Source organism: Punica granatum, chromosome 3 (assembly GCF_007655135.1).
Source record: "Punica granatum isolate Tunisia-2019 chromosome 3, ASM765513v2, whole genome shotgun sequence".
Lineage (NCBI taxonomy): Eukaryota > Viridiplantae > Streptophyta > Magnoliopsida > Myrtales > Lythraceae > Punica > Punica granatum.
In genome coordinates this window covers 12,867,844-12,890,637 of record NC_045129.1, presented here as the reverse complement: position 1 = coordinate 12,890,637, position 22,794 = coordinate 12,867,844, and the positions used below count along the sequence as shown (strand labels likewise).

Here is a 22,794-nt window from a genome sequence, read left to right as displayed (position 1 = left end):
ACAATGCTTGGGAATGCACAAATCGGAAGACTATTGTTTGATTTGGCAGTGGATAGATATAGTATTTATCATCATGTTGCTCAGGAGACAAATGCGAAAGTTTTGTGGGATAAATTGACAAATCTTTACGCAAGGAAGACTCCGCAAAATAAGGCCTTTCTCATGAAGAAGCTTGTTTATTTTTTTTTTTACCGGGATGGAGCTGATATGTTTGTGCACATGAGTGATTTTCAAGATATCGTTAACCGGTTGACGAACTTTGAGATAATATTACCCGATGAGTTGCAGGCTTGTCCACTTTTAGGGACTCTACCGGATAACTGGGACACACTTGTGGTTGCATTGAGCAATTCTGCACTAGAGTATAATTTCAACAAAGTAACTCCATGAAAGATTATGAACTATCTAGTTTTGAAAACTTCTATTATATCATATCGTATTGTAGCTAACAGTCCTTAAGCGATGGTTGGAGCCTACCTCGCTTACTGGAGGTAGGTCAGTCTAATTCAGCAGTAGGAAATAAGTCTAGCGCTCTAGCTACCAGTATAATTTTTTTTCCTAATTTCTGTTTTTTATAATAACAATAACAATAACAATAATAATAATGAGAATAATAACAATAACAATAACAATAATAATAATGAGAATAATAACAATAACAATAATAATAATAATAATAATAATAATAATAACAAAAAAAAAAGTGGGATGGAGTATGCCTTGCTTAGTAGGGGCAAGTCAATTTAGTCCAAAAGTGAGAAGTAACTCTCTACACTTGGCTACCGGTGAAATTTTCCTATATTATGCTTCTCATGAAAACAAAAAGAGAAATTCAAGTAAGTGGGAAGCTTGACTTGCTCATTAGGGGACAAGTCAATCTAATCTAATAATGGAAAGTAGCTATGGTCAACTGACTCATTAGCTTGCCGAATTCTTCACCCCCCCTAAGTATGAGAATGGCCTAGAAAAGAATCCAGAATAGTACTGGAAACCCTTATAATTTATTATGCTAAAACGAAATACAGTAATAGTACCACATGATTAAATAAGAAGCACATCGATTTACTTGACTGTTTTTTCTTTTATTTATATGGAAAGTAAGAGATAGGAAAAATTATATTGGTAATTAGGATGCTATAGTGAATTCCATTAGATAAACCTACACTCTACTAAGCAAGGCAAACTCCATCCCATTTGAATATTTTTGTTTGCTTAGTTAGAAGGAACTAGGAAAAAGGTTTTACCAGTAGGTAGATCAGCTATTACCTATCATTGCATTATATGCATTACATTGACATGTCCCTTTCTAAGCAATGGAAACTCCATTCAACAATGAACTGTCACGTACGGTACCATATAAAAACTATTTTAAAATTCAAACGATTCGATGATTGATATTTATAAAACAGATTTACCCCAATATTTTATTTTCAAATAAGATTGATTAATCTAAGAATTAAAAAATCTCATTATGAAAAGGAATAGATTGGTTTATTTATTAAATAATGAAAAAAATAAAATAAAACCGGTAGACTTGGGAAAAAACTTAAAAGTTTTTGATTTTATGAAAACAAAAAATTGATATATTTGAGAAATATTTAAAAGTTTGTGATTTTATGGAAACAAAAAGAAGAAATGCTAGGTCAGATTTCATTTTTCAAGACTGTTATCATCCACGTCAGCATTTTTAACGGAAGCATTGATGTTTTGGTATATGTGAAAACATAGTGAAATTTTGTGAATTTACATGTCAAAATAGAATAGAATTGGTAGATATGGGAAATTGGGGAAAATGTATATATTTCCAGGCCATTAAAACTAAAATTAAGTGTTCGAAAATTTAATCACTTAATGGATAAGTGCTTAATTGATTAAGTCGAAATTGTTTAGTAAAATAAGTAGTCAAAAGTAATTAGTTGTGTTTTCAATTGAGTTTCTGAATAGGGTATTGACTCGATCTCTCTTGCCTCCCTGCTGTTGTTCATCCTTTCCTCTCAAGTATTTGTCTATAACATCTCTCGAATCATTTACTTTTACTTTTTCTTTCGGTATGTACTATAGTATCCAGAAGTCTAATGGGTCTCGACTAATTCAGTTAAGATTTTCTTTTTTTTAATTTACATGTAAGTTTTACATTGAGAAACCGGCTCCAAGATTGATGGTTTATTTTCACTCATCAAGATATTATTCCTGAACGGTTTCCTAGACTTGAGAAAACTATCCTCGTCTGCTTTGTGCTGGGGATCCCCGAGGCAAACCCCATCTTAACAAGCACCTCAATCTGCCGTTATCGGACCGGCTCAATATAGCCCAAAAATCTACCGTGTCGTGGTGGATGGACCAGGCCCAGCACGACACAGTAGCCCGATAAGGTTTATCATGCTACTTTGCCTTTTCGTGCTTCCATGCCTTATTATGCCATCTTGTCGGGAAAATACGTATTTACGAGCCATGCCGGGTGACCCATTTACATCTCTTACAGGAGAATAAGGTTCAAATGTGTTAGAAGGGCAGTAACATGGCATATATCTTCAAGAAGAAAAATTGAATATTATAACTCTTTAATGAAAACTGACCTTGTTAGTGTTTACGACAGTAATAGTTGGCATCTGCTCATCGACTTCATAGAGGAATTCCACATCAAATAAATCCATCATTAGAAATTGCAAATTGAGAAAAACAAGAGAGAAGAAGATCAGGAGTATAATATTGCGATGTTGATTAGGCGGCGTTATTATTGTTTTAGGTTTTTTTTTTTTTGAGATTATAATTGATAGTTATAGTATTTATAAGAGAAATGTATTCACTCGGGAGAACTCAATCAAATAATATTAGTGTTATTGAATAAAATTTTTCTATCACCAATTACATTTGAAATTACAATAAAATTGATAGATACCTATGATTGTTTAAATGAATTGCTAAATTGAGGTAAACACTAACATTGCATTTCAATGTCAATTCAATTGATCAGAAAGTCCTTTGAAATAGATCATCAAATACCAAAATGATATTATTAGTGCAATCAATTATAGCAATACATATCACGGTAAAACATATAGATCTTTAGTTATGAATGAAATTGGTGCGTTGGAGGGCTCTTCAGCAGAGGTTTTGTTTATAATGGAATTTGTGTACTAAAAATAATTTTGTGCAAAAAGTTGTTGTTGTCAACAAAATAAAAACTCTTTTACAAAACATTTTTCAAACTGGATGTCATTTCTCATTTTTCTAATGAAATGCCATAGCGAGGACTTGTGCCCAAGTATTGGAGCCTTCAAATTGATCAGCTCCTCCTTGTGATATAGCATAGCAGCAAGATTACCTTCGGGAATTATTGAATCTTGCTCTTCTCCTATGAATCAGTATATGATAATGAGTCAAAGAGGAATTTCTTTGTCTGCGAGTGTCGATAATTTCTCTCTTCCTCTACTGTTTTTCTATTGGTAATTTTCTGAATGCAATCTCTGCTTTCGAATTAATTGGGCTCCGTAGTAGTTATGGCACTATACTTTATGAGTAAGTTTTCAGGTTTATTATGAGATAAATAAGGAGAGTATGATAAAGACTTTGATAGAAAAGTATGAAGTAGTCGAGGTTGGAGTATGAGAAGTTGGTCTTTTTAATATTGGAATCCTTTTGATATTGGAGTCACTTTTTTTTTCCCCCTGTAAGTTACAATACATAGACCTATCTTCTATCCGAGTATTTGTTAAGAAAAATTTTATCGACTTACTAAATGCAAAAAAAATGATAATAAAGTCATTTAATTATATTTATTTCTTTGGTATAGTTACATTTTGTTATAGTTATTATCTAACATGGAAAAAATAGAGTAAAAAGGTTTCTTTATGATATGTAGGTTAAGGAGAAGAAAAAAAAATCAATGGTGTTCATTAATTACACGAGGACATCCCGATGCAAACAAAGGGTCACACTCCAAAAATGCTTATGAATGAAGGTCTGGCTCTAAAATGCACTTTTTTTATAAGTAAATCCGACATATACATGGAGAATCGTTAGAACAAACTTAAATAGATTTCTAGACATGTGGACAAACTCATTGTGTAGCGCTAATGAATCTGTATAAAGTCTAAATATATGGCTGAAGAGAACCAAGAAAAGAAAAGAGAAGGAGAGAAAAAAAAACAAATCCTGGAAACATATAAGAAAATTATGCTCTGATTGGTTATGGAGTTTAAATTTTAAACCACTCAACTCCAGCCTAATGAGATAAAGTAGTTCTTATATATATAATATGTGAGAAATTTATTATTAAAATATTGATTGTAACAAAATTAGAAAAAAATATATTTTAAAATTTATTATTAAATTGAAAAAAAAGATAAAAAAATGTGAATATATATAGATGTAAAAGCGGATGATGAAATTTATTATTAAAAAATTAGTTATAATAATGATTAGGAAAAATATGTATGAAATTTATTATTAAATGAGATAAAAACACAAAAAGTAATGATTATGTTGATTTAATCGATGGAAGAATTAGTGGAGTATAATTCCAACTTGAGAACGAGGCAAAAAAAAGATTTCATTGTTTGGATAGATATTAATAAAGGAGAGAAAGGAAAATTTACTTAGATCAATTGACTAATATGTCCCTTTTTCATAATTTAGTCTTTTATAAACGAGGTAAAATAGTCCCCTTTTTTTTTTTTCCGGTAAGGAATAGTCTTTTTAAGTTTATACTCCTTTTACCTCCCCTTCCCTTCCCTTCCCTTCCCTCTCCTCCTTTTTCCCTTGCAAAGTGATATCCAAATAAAGTGTTAGAGATTTGGCCTTATACTTCTTAATGATCCACCAATCCTATTGTAATATCAAACCAGGCAATCTTCACTATCATATGCCAAACACTATATTCAACCTTTTTTTTTATTGAGGCAAGTCTTGGTATTGCAATTTGAGTCGTGTGTTTAACCTTTTTTATTAGTACGTGTAAGTAAAATTATTTTTCAGAGTGCAAAGCAATCCTTAGACGTAATACAATGAAATATAAATTCTAAGCTAATAAAGAAACACGGTATTTCCACTGAGTATCGAATCTGAATTACACTACTACGCTACATATCTTTTCATAATATTATCAATAATTTAATTGGTAGTGATTTTATATTAATGGTAATCTAGATTACTACCAATCTTCATTAGAAACGCACCAAACGCGACCTTATGGTAAGGGGGTAAATGCTGGGAACCGAGAAAAGAATGGCGCCCTCCTTAAATCCTCACTAAACCCTCTCCCGACTGTCTGAATCTCTCTCTCTCTCTCTCTCTCTCTCTATATATCTCTATCTCTATCTCTCTAACGAGGACATGGAGGCGCTCTGCGGTACGCTGTTCGTGTCGAGGATCCCCGACGCATGCTCCATCTCCACAGCCACCTCAATCGCTCCAGTGAAGTCCCTAACCAGGCGAATTGCAATTGCCTCCCTCCATGCATCTGATACCCGCCATCTCCTGGCCTTCCGAGCTCCGGCCTCCTCCACCCCCCAGGTCTCGGGTGAAGGCGAGGAGGACATACCGCTGGACGGCCAGCTCGATCTGGTTCCTGACGACCACCCCGTCTCTTCCCCCAAGTCCGAGGTTATCTAGCTTCTTCCTTCTTCTTTAGCTCCAGCGATATCAGGCTATTGAAATGGGCGATTGTGCTGATATACTGTTTCGATGCAGCTTTGATTGGCTGCATTACATGGGCTTATCGGCAATTGTTGGTTATGTATTCATCAGATTGTGATTAGTTGTGATGATTGGCTTCTCTTGTTCTGAAGGGCGATTTGGATCAGAATCGAAGTAGCGAGACCGATGTCGATGAAACATTAAAGATGGAAATGCCCTTGGCGGTGCCCTATGGGAGTGGAACAAGAGCTGGCCTCTTCAGGACACCTATTTCCGGTGGGGTCCAGAGTGCAACTTCGGCTCACGGTTTACCCCGGCCTGCCCTCGCAGTTCGAAATCTGATGGAGCAGGTAAAGACCAGTATCTTCTTTGGGCTCAGCCAACAGGTCTATATATCATGACTATATTATTAATTTCTTAATAATAGTTTCGTTGTGATTCAAGGCCAGATTTGCTCATTTGTGCACGGTAATGTCTCGGATGCACCACAGGCGAGAAGGATATCCCTTTGGTTCGCTAGTTGATTTCGCTGCTGATGCCATGGGACGTGAGTCACTGAAAACCCTTTAGTATTTAGAGGATACTGTTTGGATTTTGTTTGATGAACGCAATCTTGCTGATACACACAGTTGGTAACCAGCAGTGGTGCTTTCTTTTGGTGTGATGCATTTACGGGAATTCGTTTTTCAGTTTGAAATTCAGGCTGCATATTTATCGTTTATACAAGTTTGGCATGTGATCAGCCTTGTGTCATTTTCATATTTATACTTCTTCCTACCTTAAGTGCAAACTGATTCATTAGATCGAAGCTCTTTTTTGTTTACAGACCCCATATTTTCACTTTCCCCGTTGGCAATCCATACCCGAAATTTGTTGGCTGACCCGAGATGCACATTGGTCGTGCAGGTAAAGAAATAACTTTCCACTTTTTTGTTTGTATTCGATGCTTGCTTCCTCTCTTTTTGATTTGATAGCTTTTGTAGATACCTGGATGGAGTGGCTTATCAAATGCAAGAGTGACAATCTTTGGTGATGTCTATCCTCTTCCAGAACATGAACAGGTAGTTTTATTTTCCTCAACAAGTGACTTTACTGAGTTTACATTTTACAATCGTCTTCTGGCTTTGCATCGCTTCTAAAGACCTAGTACACAGTCTCTAACATAATTTCCGTTTATCCATGGCCGAAATTTCTATTCTGGCCATACTACTGGTTCTATTCAATTCAATGATGCTACTTCTCTAAAAAGATCCCGTTGGATGCAATTCTTTTGAGACTGAGTTTGAAGGGTAGAAAAGGATCTTTATTGGTGCAAACTATGTTGATATCCTGCTAGTATTTTTAAGAAAATGTGATGGTTGTAGAAAATTCCTGGTGCTTGCATGAATAACAATGCTGTTTGTTCTTGAGGAGCTACTAGCCATGGTACTTGGTTTTCCAATCTCATTACTGAATATATGTTGCCTGTGACTTTTCTTTTCCATTTTATACTTGTGTTTGTTGTCAGGAGTTGGCTCACAAGCAATACATGGCAAAACATCAACAAGGGCCTACCCAGCAATGGGGAAACTTCTACTATTTCAGGATGCGAACCATCAGGTTGGTCTTAAAATTACTGGACTTAGCTATCCCTCAAACGTAACTTTTGAAAATGTGCTTTTGGTATGCCCTGGGTGCAGATTTTGTTTTTATACTACCTTATTAGGTATACTACACAGATTATTATAGTTAAAAGAAAAACTCTAATCGGATAAGGATTCATCTGTCCATCAATTTGGACATCATGGAAGTTGCTTCACCTTTTGTGTGGTTTTTCCTTTATGTATCTTATTGGTCCATCTATCAGATTGAGATTTCTTGACCAGTCTATTTTATTACCACCAGTGATATATACTTTATTGGAGGATTCGGTACTGTTGCCTGGGTTGATGTCAAGGAATATGAGTCTTTGAAACCTGACAAGATTGCAGTAAACGGCGGCGAGCAGAGTCTAAAGGTTTGGCATGTAACTTGCTTTGTACTATTACCTAGCTATTTGCTTCAAGATTATGGTGGTTACCTAGAAAAAAACCTTTATATTTATCATTCCATCTGTTACATGAATGTTATTACCTCTCAGGTGATAGCGAGATGTTAGATGATCCCAGTCGTCTTTTTTCTCGATAATGATGATCCCAGTTATCTAGTTTACATTCCATTATAAATTATAAGCCATCAATTCAGATGAAATGAGGTAATCAAATCTGTATCTGCTGGCTGCAGGAACTTAATTCCATATTTTCGAAGCCGTTGAAAGAGCTCTTGTCTGCCGAGAGTGAGGTAGATGATGCTGCCCTGATATCAATAGATAGCAAGGGAACGGATGTTCGGGTCCGACAAGGTGCACAGGTACATACGTGTTCCTTAAAAACTTCAGAAAGGCAGATTGCAATTATAGCTGGTCTTAAAACCTTATTTCTGTTATGCAGTTCAACATACAGAGAGTATCATTTGACGAAGGGCATGCAGTTGAAAGCTTAGAGGAAGCAAAGGCCGCACTATGGAAGCTAGTAAACCAAGGCAAAGTGCCCAAATTCCATAACTAGAAGTTCAGGTCATTCCGGATACACTGTTTTCATTTTCTCCGAGAGGCAACAGGAGCAGTGGAGCAATCGAATAAAGGTTTTTTTTTTTGCCCAAGTATCTTAAATTGATATAAGCTGTAAAAGCACTAGGACATGTTTGTAGAAGCTGTGCCGAATTGTAAGCCAGGTAAGTGTCCATAAGTCCTCGCTAGTTGGATTGTGAAAGGTAGCGTGCCTTTTTCTGTACATTCACATATAAGTCTCTAAATTAAATTCCGTTCTCTTAAGCCGAAGGCAAACCAAAGATACAATACAGGGAAACTATTTACAGAAGTTGAATGTGCTATTTGAAGACCCAAGCCATATACATTATCATGATAGGTGGCCATCAAAAGTAGTAGTAATTCACATTATGTACAGAGGAACTGCAAAAAACATTGTCTGTTATCATCGTAACATAAAAATCATCAAAATAAGAAACTAAACACATTCTTTCCCCTGTATGCTGATACAGGAGGAAATAACTTCTGCCTTTGCAAACTTGGGCGCATCGGTAGAGATTCTCTTTTGATGAGAACATCATTCAGTCAGTCAAACAACCCAAGTGCTTCCTTCGGCTTTCCTTAGCAGTTCCTGCACATAAGCGGCTCGAATTCGTTATACAGATCAATGACATGAAAAATAGAACATCTAAAAAAGAAGAAACTGGTATATTAAAATCAAATCCTGGATATTGTCAAACGTAATGAATTAGTAAAAGTTTGAAATATAGGTTTTTCTCATCCCTAGGCAACAAAAACACCAGAGTCCAAAACAAGACTGATCTTTTCAAATTTCCAAACCACCGAGGCAGATAACTCCAACCCAAAACAACCTTCAAGTATCCAAATTCCATATTAGAGCAGCACACATTCCTGCTTTAACATAATTCTAGATATTCAACTTTGGCCATGATGATATCGAGTTGTGATTATCTTTTGCAATCTGCTAAACTTAAGAGACCATTATTCCATAGACAAACATGATTCCTCAGAATCCCCAATACAGATCAATTCGTGATCTTAGTTACAGATTCAAATTGTGAATGTGCTCGGGGGGAGCTCCATTAATGGATGAAGATGGAGACAACTTTCCTAAAATACACTAATCAACAATGGCCTGCAAAGATATGGTTCTTCATCAGACGCAATAATCCTCTTTATATAACTATCTTCATAACAATTTGCCCAAATTCTGGATATCTTATTTGTTAAATAAATTGTCCACCAATCGATCGCTATCCTACTCCTCCGCCTCGCAGTCCTTGCTCTAACTAGATCACAACCACCTTCCAAGAACCATCAATCAAGGGTCATCCCATTAGCAGTACCATCATGTAGCAATTGCCATCGACAAAATCCACCATCCCTTTGACAAAATCGGAGCTTTAATATTTTTACAATAAAAATGCTAGACAAAGAGGTCATCCTCACTCACCTCAAATGCCCTTCTTTTGAAGGAACATACGAGTTCATTCTTCCTCATCCTCCGATTGGGAGGCTTCATCGGAAGTTTTCTCTGCTTCCACTGGCCGCGGAGCCGGAGATATGCCTATTCATACACGGAGTATAGAACATTAAAAGATTGTCCCGTCAGCAATTGATCCATAAAACCAATAAAAACCGAATCTTCCAATTAATAGCAGAAATCAAAACTACTACTTTGTTCAAGAGCAGAGCCAAATGCAATCGAAGGAGAGGGATAAACATCGAGACGAACCGTGGATGAAATAGGAGGAGGAGGGCCAACCGCGTGGAGTGGTGGTGGACATGGACTCGTCGGCGTTGAGGTGAGGGCTCCCGGTGGCTAATTTTCCAATCAGCTGGGCGATGCCACGGGATTTGGAGCGGGGCGGGACCCAGTAGGAGGATCCGGGGCGGAAGGGAAGCCACTCGGGCTCCGAGCGGCGGACGATGATGTGGTGGATCACGTCCTCGAGCTTGCGGAGGAGGGGATCTGGAGAGTCCCCGAGGTCGGAGGGAGGCGAGGAGGAGGAGGAGTGGGAGCGAGCGTGGACGGCGAGGACGGAAGGCGACAGGGGTGGCGGAGAGAGGACGCGGTGCCGGTTGGGGAGGCGGATCAGGGCCGACTGCGAGAGGGAGAGGCCGCGCACCATCGCTAGAGAGAGAGAGAGAGAGATGGATGAGTGGATAGAAGTGGGAGCGCAGGGAGAGAGAGAGAGAGAGAGATTCCGTGGGTTGTCGAGGAAAACAGAGAAGGTTCAGTTTGTTCTATTCGTACGTTATTTGTACACTCCATCTGTTTTTTTTTCCCCCAAATTTTTAATTTTTTTTCCATTAAAGAAAAAAACTAAAAGAAAATGCCAGATCAGGATTGTAGTTAATGATAATTTAGGTTTTGAATCCCAAATTTTGATTATTAGCGATCTTGATCCTAGAGTTTATGTCATGCAAAAATGCACCCTTAAGTTTTTGGCTTTGGTTTCGCTCTCTATAGCACAACCATAGCAGTAGCGCTATGTGCCTGAGCACATCGCGAGATGCACAAGTGAATTGTTCATGACCAATTTTAAGGTGCGAAATGTGGGTCCAAATAATCTTAGGTCAACACCTATGTGATATTCGTAAACTTTTTTAGGCAGTTACATGAGTATTCTAATTCGTAATAGATCATATATTTGACAATAAAAATCCAAAAAAATAGGTGTTCTCTACTAAAATGTAGCACATGGCGTAGACAAGCATGCCAATTTGACACGAATACCACCCTAGTTTAGCCCCTAAATAACCCGGTTAAGATATATGTGCTTGAATTTTATCATACTTGCAGAATCTCGCTAACTTGCTTTTGAATCTTTTCTAATGGTTTTAGGATTAATAAGCTCGCTATTCTCACTTTTTGATACTACTGTATTTACCATAATCCATATTGCTTCTATCGAAAACTCATTAGAACTGATCAACATATTCCCCTTCTTGCCCTCGAAATGTTGCAAATATTTATGATGGTTCACATGATATGACTTCCTCCATGATAGCAATAGATGGACAGCGCTGGGGTCGCGGTCTGACTTGAATGCCGGTTGAAACTTAAGGGTGCACGAATGAAATTCCCCAAAAGCTAAGACCAAATTTAGTAGGCTGTACTTAAAAATAGTATCCCTCCTTTTTATATGTATTCCTATTTTTTGTCTTTATTTATATTTACTTGCCTTCCTTTTTTAAGTATCCCGCCCTCGCGTTTGGACTCGCCGACCTGTCTGCCCTATTGGCGGTTGAATTTGACATTTGACTTCAGCCCCGGAGCGAACGGGCCGAGATATTAAAGAGTTGGGCCAGTTTGTCTTCAGGCCCAACAGGCCCAGGTTTCTCGGCCCATCACTCGTCTGAGGGCCTGAGGCTCAACCGAACATCATTTTTTTTTTGGATAAGTAATCGAACATCAAAATTTGTGCTTCGTCGTTTTAAATCCAAACAGCAAGCATAGGAAATCCTCTTAAACAGGCCATCGATCGTCACTTTCATGGTATTTGGAAAAACAATAAGATCGATCACGTGTTACGACTGAAAATCTGTTTTTATTATTCGACTCTCCTAAAGTCCGGCTCCATGCCCTGGTTCAAGTTCGGGTTTCGGTTACCCAGTTCTTTCAACCCAAACTAGCCATGTATGTTTCCGGAAAGTCTGATATATCATAGTTGAAGAAACGGCAGTGAGATCAATCCCAGCTAAGATATACAAAACGATAACCTGATACGATAATTCTCAGATTTGACATACATGTCGAACATCAAGGAACAACCTCGTCAAGATATACAACTCAACTTCCCCATTCAATGAACTCTCATAAGTGTTTTCCCCCTTCCCTTGTATGAAGTTTCTTTACGAAAACTGATACAATTCTTTGTGCAGAGTTCCCCAAAAAATAATAATAATAAAATAAAAGTGAAAATGAATGCAATACAATTCCATTACGTAATATACACCAACAGACAACAGTTCCATATTGCACGCTCGAAAGGTGGCATACTGAAAGAATCCCATTCCAGGTTATATGAGCAACTAAGTCCGAAGACTCGTCTGGATGGATGTAAAACAATTTCTTCACTTCGACGGGGTGAACACGGTTGATTGGTGTTCATCATCATGGTCAGCATGATAGAAAGTTGTGACAGATTTGGTGTCCAAGAAATTCTCGGGCAGTCAGCAGGAAACTGGCACCGTCCACGTATACCAAAGGGCGTACAGAATATTGCAGTCTAAGCGGGCACTTCTTGTGACAATGTGGTACAGCTCACAACATGAAGCCAGAGATAATCCCAGTGGAATGTAAGTCCCATTTCACCACGTCAAACTTTCGTGTAACTCCACATTAAAAAATTTATAATGATAACCGAGCTGCATGAAACCAGGAAGAACCTGAATAGAATGTAAGTCCCATTTCACAAAAATTAGTTTTCAAGAAATTTGTAGCTGAATTGATGTTGGATGAAGTCGAACAATTTTTTTTCTTTTTAACCATAAAGGCCACGGGCCATTTAACTAAAAGAACCAGACATGCTGCCTCAAAGTTACAGAGCGAACACAGCAGCATAACAGATGTCTCTTTTTAAAGAGATGGAACTGCTTACCAAGAATCTAATGCATGTGAGGTGAAACTTTGTCCTCGAGCTAATAAAGGCCCAACATTCTCAGCTCTGTAACATGGCTTGGGTCGAGCTCAGGTACACTTTTCATTTTTTCACGGTCTTCCACAACATATTCCTGATAGAACAAAGACATCAGAAACAATATAGAGAGAATTTATTCTAGCTATATAAAGCGGAATCTTTGCTGGAGAGAATCAGGAGAGTGAAAATCACATTTCAAATGACCAGCAAGTAGAGAAGCTCATCGAGGAACTTTTATAAGGACTAAATACAAAGAATGTTTCTTAGGCTGATCACTAACTTGTGCTTTCTAAATTGCCATGGTAACAGAAGTAACAGACTGATCAGAGTCAACCTATGATTTCCTTCACTTCTTTGATCCATTATTAGCCATAGAAGAACATATGTGGCTACTCAAACAGATGGCACTGAGAAAAAAACAAAGGATGAAGAAATTGCAAGAGAATAATCTCAAATATATTTGATGATGCACTGGGGAGTTTGAAAAGACTAGGTTGCTCTGGCATCCATAAGGATCAAACAAGGAATTACCATAACATCACTTTGGTATTAACATATTGCCAATATACTAATGGGGTCAGATAGCATACCTTTGTCAGCTCTTGTTTTGCAAGAACGTGATAATGCCTTTCATTGATCCTCTGTCCACATATTATGGCAATAAAGAAGCCATAAAGCAAACCCACCAGAACAATGGCCAAAACTGCATCACATCACACAGGAGTGAGTCAGTCAGAACACAGCAAATTCCAAAATGTCAATTCCATGTGTCTGGATGGTTGCTTTGTAAAATGAAGATAAACTTATACCAGTAAATCAATATTAAACCAAAAAAAAAAGGTTTTTCCTTCTAGACAAGATCAAACACACAAAACTCAGACTTCCATGTTTTCCTTATAAATTAGTCAATTCTCTCATAAGTTAGTGTTCCATATTACTAATTGAGCAAGATCACACAATTCGACAAAGATGCAGTTACAAAATTTAGTTCCTCTTGTTTTTCTAGAATGTGACATACTTCAACATTATAATCTTCGTATATTCAAACTACAGGAGCATGCAAACAACACAGAGAGCATTGTTCATTTTGATTCCACCATAGAATTGCTTAAAAGAATCTAGTCTTCAGGTTTTGATCCAAATTTTTATAAAAGTTCACTAATTTTCATTGATTTCTTAACCAACAGGAAGTTCTAAGAAACAGCGACTGAATTCGTTTAAACAGAAAGGGATAGAAGCAGTAGCAGTTAAGGAGTTACTATATGTAAGAGCCAGCAAGTAGCTCTGCAGAAAAGGTTTCAATAGTGTGTAAAGAGAGAGGGAAATCTTCAAACGACATTGTTGTGGTTATGTTTGAGCATGCATGGTGGCAGATGTAAAAAGGAGGGATGCGGACATGATCATAAAGCTTGCATACCAGCCATTGTATAAAAGCCATATGGATGTTCCTCATAACCAAACATTTCCCTTAGCTCTTCACCATAAAACTTGTACACTATCACACCCAGAGATGCAACAATCTGCCAAACAAACAGAGTTATTATATATGTGTTCTCTAGTTGGCTTGACAATTATAGTTCGCTGAAAAGAGAGAACACATTTGAAACAAGTCCGCCAGAGCTGTCAATGAAAAAACCCGATTACTTGTTGACTTGCAGGGGCAGGTCCAATTGAAGCCATGGTCAACAAATTAACTAAGCAGAGAACATCATCAATATTAGCTGAGAATTGCAAGAGTTTTCTTCCGTGGGAAAGAGTTGTAGATAGTCAATTCTAGTGATACATGTCTTGCTTTCCATACTGTGCTTTCTAAACATCCCATCTGCCTAAACATGTATGATGTCTTTTAAACTCAGGTGCATGTGAATGAAGCTGCTGCTTTTAAGCAATGCCAATAGCAGCTTCTAACTGTCACACATAAACACCTAAAACACCGCAGCAGTCTTCCATTTAACTTTATGAATCTGCTTGAAGCCCACACATTCCCAAACTCAGAGAGCTCAAGAAATCCAAATTAGGGGATCATTACCAAGGTGATTTACGCAAACAAGATATCATGAGTCTTTAACCTCATCTAGTGGTGACAGAAATGCACGTCTATAAGATATAAAAGCAAGAAAATTGGCATTACCACATAAACATTATGGATTAGCTATTCCTAGCAAAACCTACAGTTGGCTGCTTAGATTTCCACATTAAGAAGCATTCGATTTTTTTTCCCATAGAAAGCAGCGCCGAAATAATGGTGGTTGTAAGAATCCCAACTGATCATTGTCTGTCAAGTCTTTAAAATAATGGTAGACTGTGGGGATTAAGGGCAAAGCCGGGAACCCCTCGTTATTGTCATTAGCTTCAAAAAATAGTGAGAGCAATTATCATCGAAGCAGGAACAAGATATTTATTGCTTTTACAGAAAAAACCAAAGGCAATGTAGATTGTAGAAAAAGAAAACAAGAGTACTAAAGTTCACCTCAAGGATTGAATAAATTCACTAAGAAGCTTACTTTGAAGTTATCATAGATTGCATTCATAGAAATTTTCGGGTAGGACTCTCTCCCATAGTTATCATCAACTAGATTGAAGGCTAGTTCAACAGTCCATGTTTTTACCAATCAGGCATCAATAAGCTATTGATGCAGAAGCATAGCTTGTCATTGTACAACTAATTCAATTGAACAGACATATTTCAAATTCAAAGACAAACGTGCCCAATAAGAACCGGCATTATGTCACTATGGCTTAAAAGAAATTTAAAATTTTTTAAAAAAATCATAGATCAGCAAATTTTGTGTTGAATATGGAATTCCATATAAGCAGGATGCTTTCCTAGCATTCTTCTCACTCATTGTAATTCTTTAATCTTGCACGGCTTTAACTATTTGAAAACCCAAGCTGCAGCCAAAGTCAGTGTCAAGCGTAAGGCTGTTACACTTTTGTAGTATTTAAACTCAACATGAAGTAAGCCAAAAATTAAGCTTTTCAGTTAGCAGCATATACCAATGAAACTGTCCCCTACTTTACCAAGCGCGTTTCTAAATTTTACTCTTCATGTGAGAGATTATACAACACTGCCCTTCAGTAGATATAGCTGGTTTTGATCAGATTCTCTCAGGAAATACAATGACTTTCAAATTATTAAAGAATAATTTTTCATTCGCTATGTGGGAAATCCAATCAACAGAAGAGGTACTCAACCACTACAGGGTTAAATGGAAATCAAGCTATGCAAATATAAAATGTTTGGAAAAATGGCCAACATAAGTCAGTAGGTAGCATCCACCATCTCCTCAATATCCAGACATACAAATCAACTTAATAAATGAGAGAAATCATACCAGCTGCACAATTATAAAAATGAGAGCATGGTCCCGGGCAACAAGGAACTGAAACTTCAACCTCAGCCACCAGCGGTCAGGCGGCACATTTGCACGTAGTAGGAAAACTGCTCTGCATTCTGTACAGTGAGAAAAAGCAAAACCCTCCTGGAATTATCTCAGGAGCAAGGCATAAGTATTAGCCGTTCATATATACTGATCGGTCGAAACATGAGCATGACGACTAAAGAAACTTAAAACTCACCTTAGTGGACCTCCAATTATCTAGACATGATCTGTGTACATACTTTTGGGTGCCCTTACAATAGCATGGAGAGATCAGATCTTCTCCTGAAAACATTTGTGAATTCAGCATCATGAACAGGTACTGAACAAAGTATCCCGGTGTACTATAGATATCCACCTTTACACATACTGGGAAGTGGCAAAACAATTGAACAGAAAATACCACGGAAAGTAGTGAGTAAAGACCTCCAACGTCAAGGCATATACGGCACTGAGGTTGGTCGACATTGACCAGATGGCTATTTTCATCCACCTCCAGATCTCGGGGATCATCATCATCATCGATAGCCACAGCAAGCTCTCCTTCAGCAGCGGATGTAATTTCACATGAAGACGAGGAGGAGGACGAAGACGAAGATGTAGACCCTTCAGAACTTTCGACCGTGTCGAACTGACGCAGTATAGGCTCGCGTTCCGAAATGTCTTCCCCATGACTATCATTTGCTGCTAATTGCATCTCGAATATCTTTGGATCAGGGCCGCGTTGCAACTACCATTGCCAGAGCTATAGCTCAGGCTCCCACTGATCATCTCAGCAGAAATTAAACCTCCTACAAAACAGAGTGAAATAGCAGAGCAGATCACGCCCGCTTCTACATTGCTACCCTAGGGAACGCACGAATGTAAATGAAACAGCACGTACAATCAATATAGCATCTGAATTATCATCTACACAGTGAATTGATGACTTACATGTTTGCAAAGCAGTGGCGCTCCGCAACAGAATTATGAGTACAATCCGAGCTTTTCCGAGCTTCTGGGGGGAGAAAATGATTACAGCACGTTGTGGCAAAGAGGGGAGAGCAAGGAATGCGAGTCAAATCAGTGGCTGACCTGATTGCCGTCAACATCGGGCGATGCTTACGGCCCTGAGAATGGCAAGGAGGTAATATGCCAAGCGAGAGGATTGATTACAATATTCAAGGGGAAAGGGAAGTTCCGACAAGATGAGATGATTTCTAGGGTTTTGGGGATCGATGGGAATGAGGGACGTTCGAGGAAGAAACAGAGAGGGAGAAGACAAGAGAAGGAAGAGAAGCGGGCCGGCAAGTGAGAGAGGAGAGAGAGGAAGGAGCTGGATTTTGGCGTCTGGATAGGGGGACCAAAAATGATGAGTAAAAAAAATATATATTTTAACTAAAATAAGATAATAATTATAATGATATTCCAAAATCCCGAATTGAGTATTCTGAATAGAGAATTCTGGACTGAAAGTGCTTTATATTTATTATAGAGACGACCGGACTCGAACTGAACTAGGTAAGTCCCGTGCGTTGCGCTAACAAAATTAATATAATATAATTATTAGATATATATATATGAAGAAATTATTTAATATTCCAAGATCATGTTATATTAATAAAAACTTATTAATATTTATTGGAAAATTTTAAAAACTAGTTTTAAAGAAAAGTTTTAATACAGGTTTACGATATTAATATAAAATTACTTGTTATGATTGTATTAAAATTAAAATTTTCAAATACATGAATCGTTTATCGAAGAAATTAATTATCACGATTAATTCAGAAGACAATTAAGAATTCAGAGTTAGCAAATGAAACTAGTGTGTTTGGTTTTAGAGTTGAGTAGAGTTGAGTTTTGATTTTAATTGAGTTGTAATGATTGTGTTGTTGAATAATGAAAAAAATGTAAAAAAAGTAATGAATAGTTGAGAGAATTTAGTATTAAAAATTGAATTGAGTGTAATGGAGTTGTATGTGGATTTATGTATGGGGCTCACCTTTTTTACTTTGAAGAGTTGATTTTTGTTGTGTAGTGAGTAGAGTTAAAGTTAGAGTTAAAATAATGCTTCGTTTGGTTTCGCAGTTAAAATCACAAAAATTTTAATTTTAACTTTAACTCAACACACTATGCAATAAAAATACACATTTGTCAAGTTAAAAATTTTAACTTTAACTTTAACTCAACACACTACACAATCATTTTGTCCTTTTCCACAATCAAAATTAAAGTTATTTTAACTCTGAAACCAAACGCGCCATTAAAATTCGATTGTGAAACCAAACGGAGCAATATATCTCGTGCTTTAGTTTTTATATATTATAAATAGATTAGTTTGGGCCATTAGATTTTTTGATATGAGGTAGAAAAAAAAACTAGTAATAAGTAAAAAAATGAATTAACGAGAAAATAATAAATAAAAAATTAACAGACGAGTTATATTTATTTAGAGGAAACGTGGCGGAATCCTATGGATAGTGAGTGGCGGGAAGTGGAGTAAACTGGCAATTTTGTCACTGACTTACGCAAATTGCATTATCTGGGTCCCTGAAAAAAATATTACATCGAATTCGTCCCTGGTCACATCGAAGTCGTTCCTAGTCACATCGACTTCGTCCCAGGTAATATCAAGTTCGTCCCTGGTAACATCAAATTCGTCTCTGGCCACATCAAATTCGTCCATGGTAACATCAAGTTCGTCCATGGTCACATCAAGTCCGTCCATGGTCACATCAAGTTCGTCCCTGATCACATCAAGTTCGTCCATGGGCACATCGAATTTGTCCCTGATCACATTAATTTGGTCCTCCATTACATCAGTTTGGTCCTTCGTAACATCAAATCTATCTCTCCGTCAAATCTATTGTTAACACTGGACGAAAAACATCGTATTCATCAATATCATCCTTCTATGTAACTGTTCAATTTATTCCCCTTTTTTCTGTCCCTTCTTTTATCACTCTCTCGTCTCTGGTTCATAACATAATGACATTTTTTATACACATCAATCTGGACCTCTCACGGAATTATAACGGCAAAGGATCGTGGGATGGATTTGATGTTACAATGGACCAAACTAATGTAACGGATGACCGAATTAATGTGACCGGGGACGAATTCGATGTGCTCATGGATGAACTTGATGTGACCATGGACGAACTTGATGTTAGTAGGGACGAATTCGATGTGACTAGGGACGACTTCAATGTGCACAGGGACAATTTCGATGTGACCAGGAACAAATTCGATATAACATTTTTTTCAGTGAGCCAGATAATGCAATTTGCGTAAGTCAAGAACGAAATTGCTAGTTTACTCCAGGGAAGTGAGCATATGGGTGGGTGCACGTGTTTTGGGATTAGGGATTTTCTAATGGTACCTTTTGGGTACAACTCCCTTCCAAGATCTTTGTATTTAAACTCCCAAAAAGTTAATCCAAAATTAGATATATTCACTTCACACGTTTGGTACTAGTATTGGAACATATGGAAACGATTAATAATATATGGATAAGCACGTAGTTATCCAAATCCGTACATTTAATATGTATTTTATATAATTACATGAAGAGACGTGATTAAAACTCTACTCAAAGTCTAGCGTGGCTATCAATGTCCATAAAAAGACCGCTTTAATTGCTGATGTCTCGTGTTTACTGACCCACTATTGCACACGCGGACATTAACTCACGTAGTGTGAGCCCAACAAACGCCAAAATCCCATTTTCCCTACATTTCTCGGTGAGACTCTCCACTTCCCTCCTTCTCTATACCCTCATCCTCTAGATTTTCCCTCGTTGGAGAAAAATCTCACATTCTCTGCCGAGCAGTTCCACAATCAAATAAGAACATACTCGAATTGAGGCAGACAAAGGTAAGAACAAGCAATTGTGATTCCAAAAACACACATTTGAGATTGTCAGTGGTGCTTGGTGGTCCCTAACTATTAGAATAATCGGTTGGGATTATCATACTTTCCAATATTTGTAGCATGTGAACCTTCTTCCTAGATTATTTTCACTCTATGAGGTGAGTAATGCAACTTTTACCTTACGATGGAATTCCTCAAAAGCACCAAAGACGTTCGATGTTCTAGACGTCTTAATAAGTTAAATCGACTCGCCTAATGCCCTCTACTCGGCATCCATTTCCTTCCTGACTGCAAAATGATATGGCTTATTGGGGTTCTCACTCACATTTACAAACAAAATCAATTTTGATGATGAAAGGATTTGATTTTGCAACTAAGGTTTGCTCTTCCTGTTCGTTAAATAGTGGGGAAGAGGATGGCCAGTTGGAGGGAAAATGGGATACTAGTGTCTGCCGAAAATCAACTAATTTCCATGTGTGCAGAGGTGGTCCAGCAAATGTGCCAAATCAGTAATTTACGAATTTTTTTTGTAACGAACTTCTACGGCGGTGCTAGAATCGAAATAGAACTAGACGAAATGCACGGGTTAGAGTTATCGCATATTTGCAATAACAAAATTGAATGGTATAATTAAACGGGTATATAAGTAGTATAAATTTGATCGTGACGAATCTTTGTTTATGAGGAAGTAAAATTTTCATTTTTTTTTAATTGTGACAATCTATTTAATTAAATTTATTTTTACACTAGCGTAATATATATGTCTATATATAAAACATGAAAGACTTTTCGATTTCTACAGTTGATATTATTTCAAATTTCATGAGTAATGTGGCACAATAATGGCACGTCATTTGTCATATAATGATTGGTAGGAATTTCAAAAATCATTCAACCATAAACTTCTATATTTTATATGGCACCATTCTATGAGTTGTTTTGACTTTTATAATTTATATAGATAGATTTAAACCACATATATGTGAGAATTTGGGTAAAACACATATATGTGAAAAATTAGGAGTTCTAAGAGTCTCCACATTAATTTAGTTCCTCTTACGGTCCACTTCATTAACGAACACTACAAGAAATCAGTAAATTTCCGCTGGAAAAATGCATCGGAAAGGTATAGGAATTCCATTGAAAATCAACAGATTTCGGATGACTTTTCTATGGAAAATTCTGTCGAAAATTACCGATGAAGTTTCAAGGGAAATTACCGACCGAAAAAAAAATCTACCGGGATTTCCCTCGGTAATTTCTATCAAAGGTTTATTGTTTCCGTGATGGGGACCCTTCTCCTCGTGGCCTCATTGGAGGTACGATGGGTAATTGTGTTGTGGGATCCTTGATGGATCTTGGTTGCACCCCAACTAAGTGCTGTGGCTGAACTTTGTGCCATGAGGTAAGCTTATTGAAGGACCTTATAATAAAGCTCGGATACCGTCGTTATATATATATATATATATATATATATATTTTTTTTTTTAAAAGAGTTTTTATGTTTTATGTCGAACTTTGATGCTATAGCTTGATCATTGAGTGGGACTAGCGAAAGGGCACTTCAAATGTAAGCTATAACAGCCCTTGATTGATGACTGCAGGATACTGAGCTCGCAATTTCAAGGGGCCAGGTCGAACCACATGCTACGAGAAGTTCATTTTTTGTGCTATGAGAGTTCATAATATTCTCTCAATTTAGTAGCCCCCAACCCTGCTACTATTAATACTCATCATAGATTTACCGGTAAATTTCAATACCCCTTATAATTTGTTAAAAAATCAACGATGCCTCTCATTTTAAAATTAGTTACACACCACCTATCTTTCCACCGACATGATGTTAAGAGTGCTAATCTTCGATATGTGGATACCCTGCCACCTTGCTCAACAAACCGACCCGGTTATCGAATTTCATTATCTGAATCGAAATCTGACCCGGCTTAGAAATAAATAGTTTAAAAATCTGTCGAATTGCTCCTTCCCGTTTCTCAATCGCAAAGAATTCTTCCAATTCTCCCATCCCGCTAAACCCTATAAGCAGAAGACAAATATGATGTATCCATAAATCAAGAAAACAGAAAGATAGAACATGATTTAACCCTTTCCCTATAATGGATGACCGGATCGGTTTGTTGAGCACGGTGACACGCCATCCACGTGGCGAAAGCTAACGTTCCGTTTGGTTTTACAGTCACATTTTTAAAATTTTAATTTTAACTTTAACTCTACTCACTACATAACAAAAACTAACAACACAATTATTACTTTTTTATTTTTCTTCAATTTTTTAACAATTCAATTCAATTTTTAATATTAAATTCTCTCAACTATCCATTACTCTTTCCACAATTCAATAATACAATCATTACTTTTTCTCAGCTATTTATTACTTTTTCACAATTTTTCTCATAATTCAACAACACAATCACTACAACTCAATTAAAATTAAAACTCAACTCTACTTAACTTTAAAACCAAACACACCATAATATTCTTGGTGCCACGTCAGCGAAAAGAGGGATAATGTGTTACTAATTTTTAAATAAAAGAGGGAGTATCGCTAGTCATTTAATAAATTATAAGGAGTGTCATCAAAATTTGCCCTCAATTTATTCATTAAGAAAATAAAAAATACTCAATCATAGATTGGAATATTACATACTCCGTAATTTTTTGTCCCGTTCAA

General features: G+C 37.0%; 3 protein-coding genes across 5 annotated transcripts; 1 reads left to right on the top strand and 2 right to left on the bottom strand.

The window, feature by feature from the left end:
- The first annotated feature begins 5,227 nt into the window (after positions 1-5,227).
- LOC116200293 lies at positions 5,228-8,488 on the top strand. The gene is made up of 9 exons (XM_031531147.1): positions 5,228-5,604; positions 5,790-5,987; positions 6,082-6,184; positions 6,464-6,543; positions 6,621-6,698; positions 7,145-7,236; positions 7,522-7,633; positions 7,900-8,025; positions 8,106-8,488. Exons 1-9 carry the CDS (start codon positions 5,335-5,337, stop codon positions 8,220-8,222), a joined length of 1,176 nt encoding a protein of 391 aa, XP_031387007.1. The 5' UTR covers positions 5,228-5,334; the 3' UTR covers positions 8,223-8,488.
- A 19-nt stretch (positions 8,489-8,507) lies between these two features.
- Positions 8,508-10,463, bottom strand: LOC116200294. The gene is made up of 3 exons (XM_031531148.1): positions 9,960-10,463; positions 9,678-9,791; positions 8,508-8,834 (listed from the first exon to the last, which is right to left on the bottom strand). Exons 1-2 carry the CDS (start codon positions 10,354-10,356, stop codon positions 9,712-9,714), a joined length of 477 nt encoding a protein of 158 aa, XP_031387008.1. The 5' UTR covers positions 10,357-10,463; the 3' UTR covers positions 8,508-8,834; positions 9,678-9,711.
- Positions 10,464-11,951: 1,488 nt separating this feature from the next.
- On the bottom strand, positions 11,952-17,585 carry LOC116200166 (E3 ubiquitin-protein ligase MARCH1). Of its 3 annotated transcripts, XM_031530900.1 has the most exons (9): positions 17,325-17,580; positions 17,184-17,247; positions 16,677-17,041; positions 16,450-16,535; positions 16,206-16,352; positions 14,288-14,390; positions 13,461-13,573; positions 12,832-12,964; positions 11,952-12,619 (listed from the first exon to the last, which is right to left on the bottom strand). In XM_031530900.1, the coding sequence occupies exons 3-8, from the start codon at positions 16,945-16,947 to the stop codon at positions 12,872-12,874; spliced, it is 813 nt and encodes a 270-aa protein (XP_031386760.1). In that variant the 5' UTR covers positions 16,948-17,041; positions 17,184-17,247; positions 17,325-17,580; the 3' UTR covers positions 11,952-12,619; positions 12,832-12,871. The 3 variants fall into 3 exon arrangements, with proteins under 3 accessions (XP_031386760.1, XP_031386759.1, XP_031386761.1); XM_031530899.1 differs by having other exon boundaries at positions 17,184-17,585; XM_031530901.1 differs by having other exon boundaries at positions 11,952-12,598; positions 17,184-17,585.
- Positions 17,586-22,794: the final 5,209 nt, after the last annotated feature.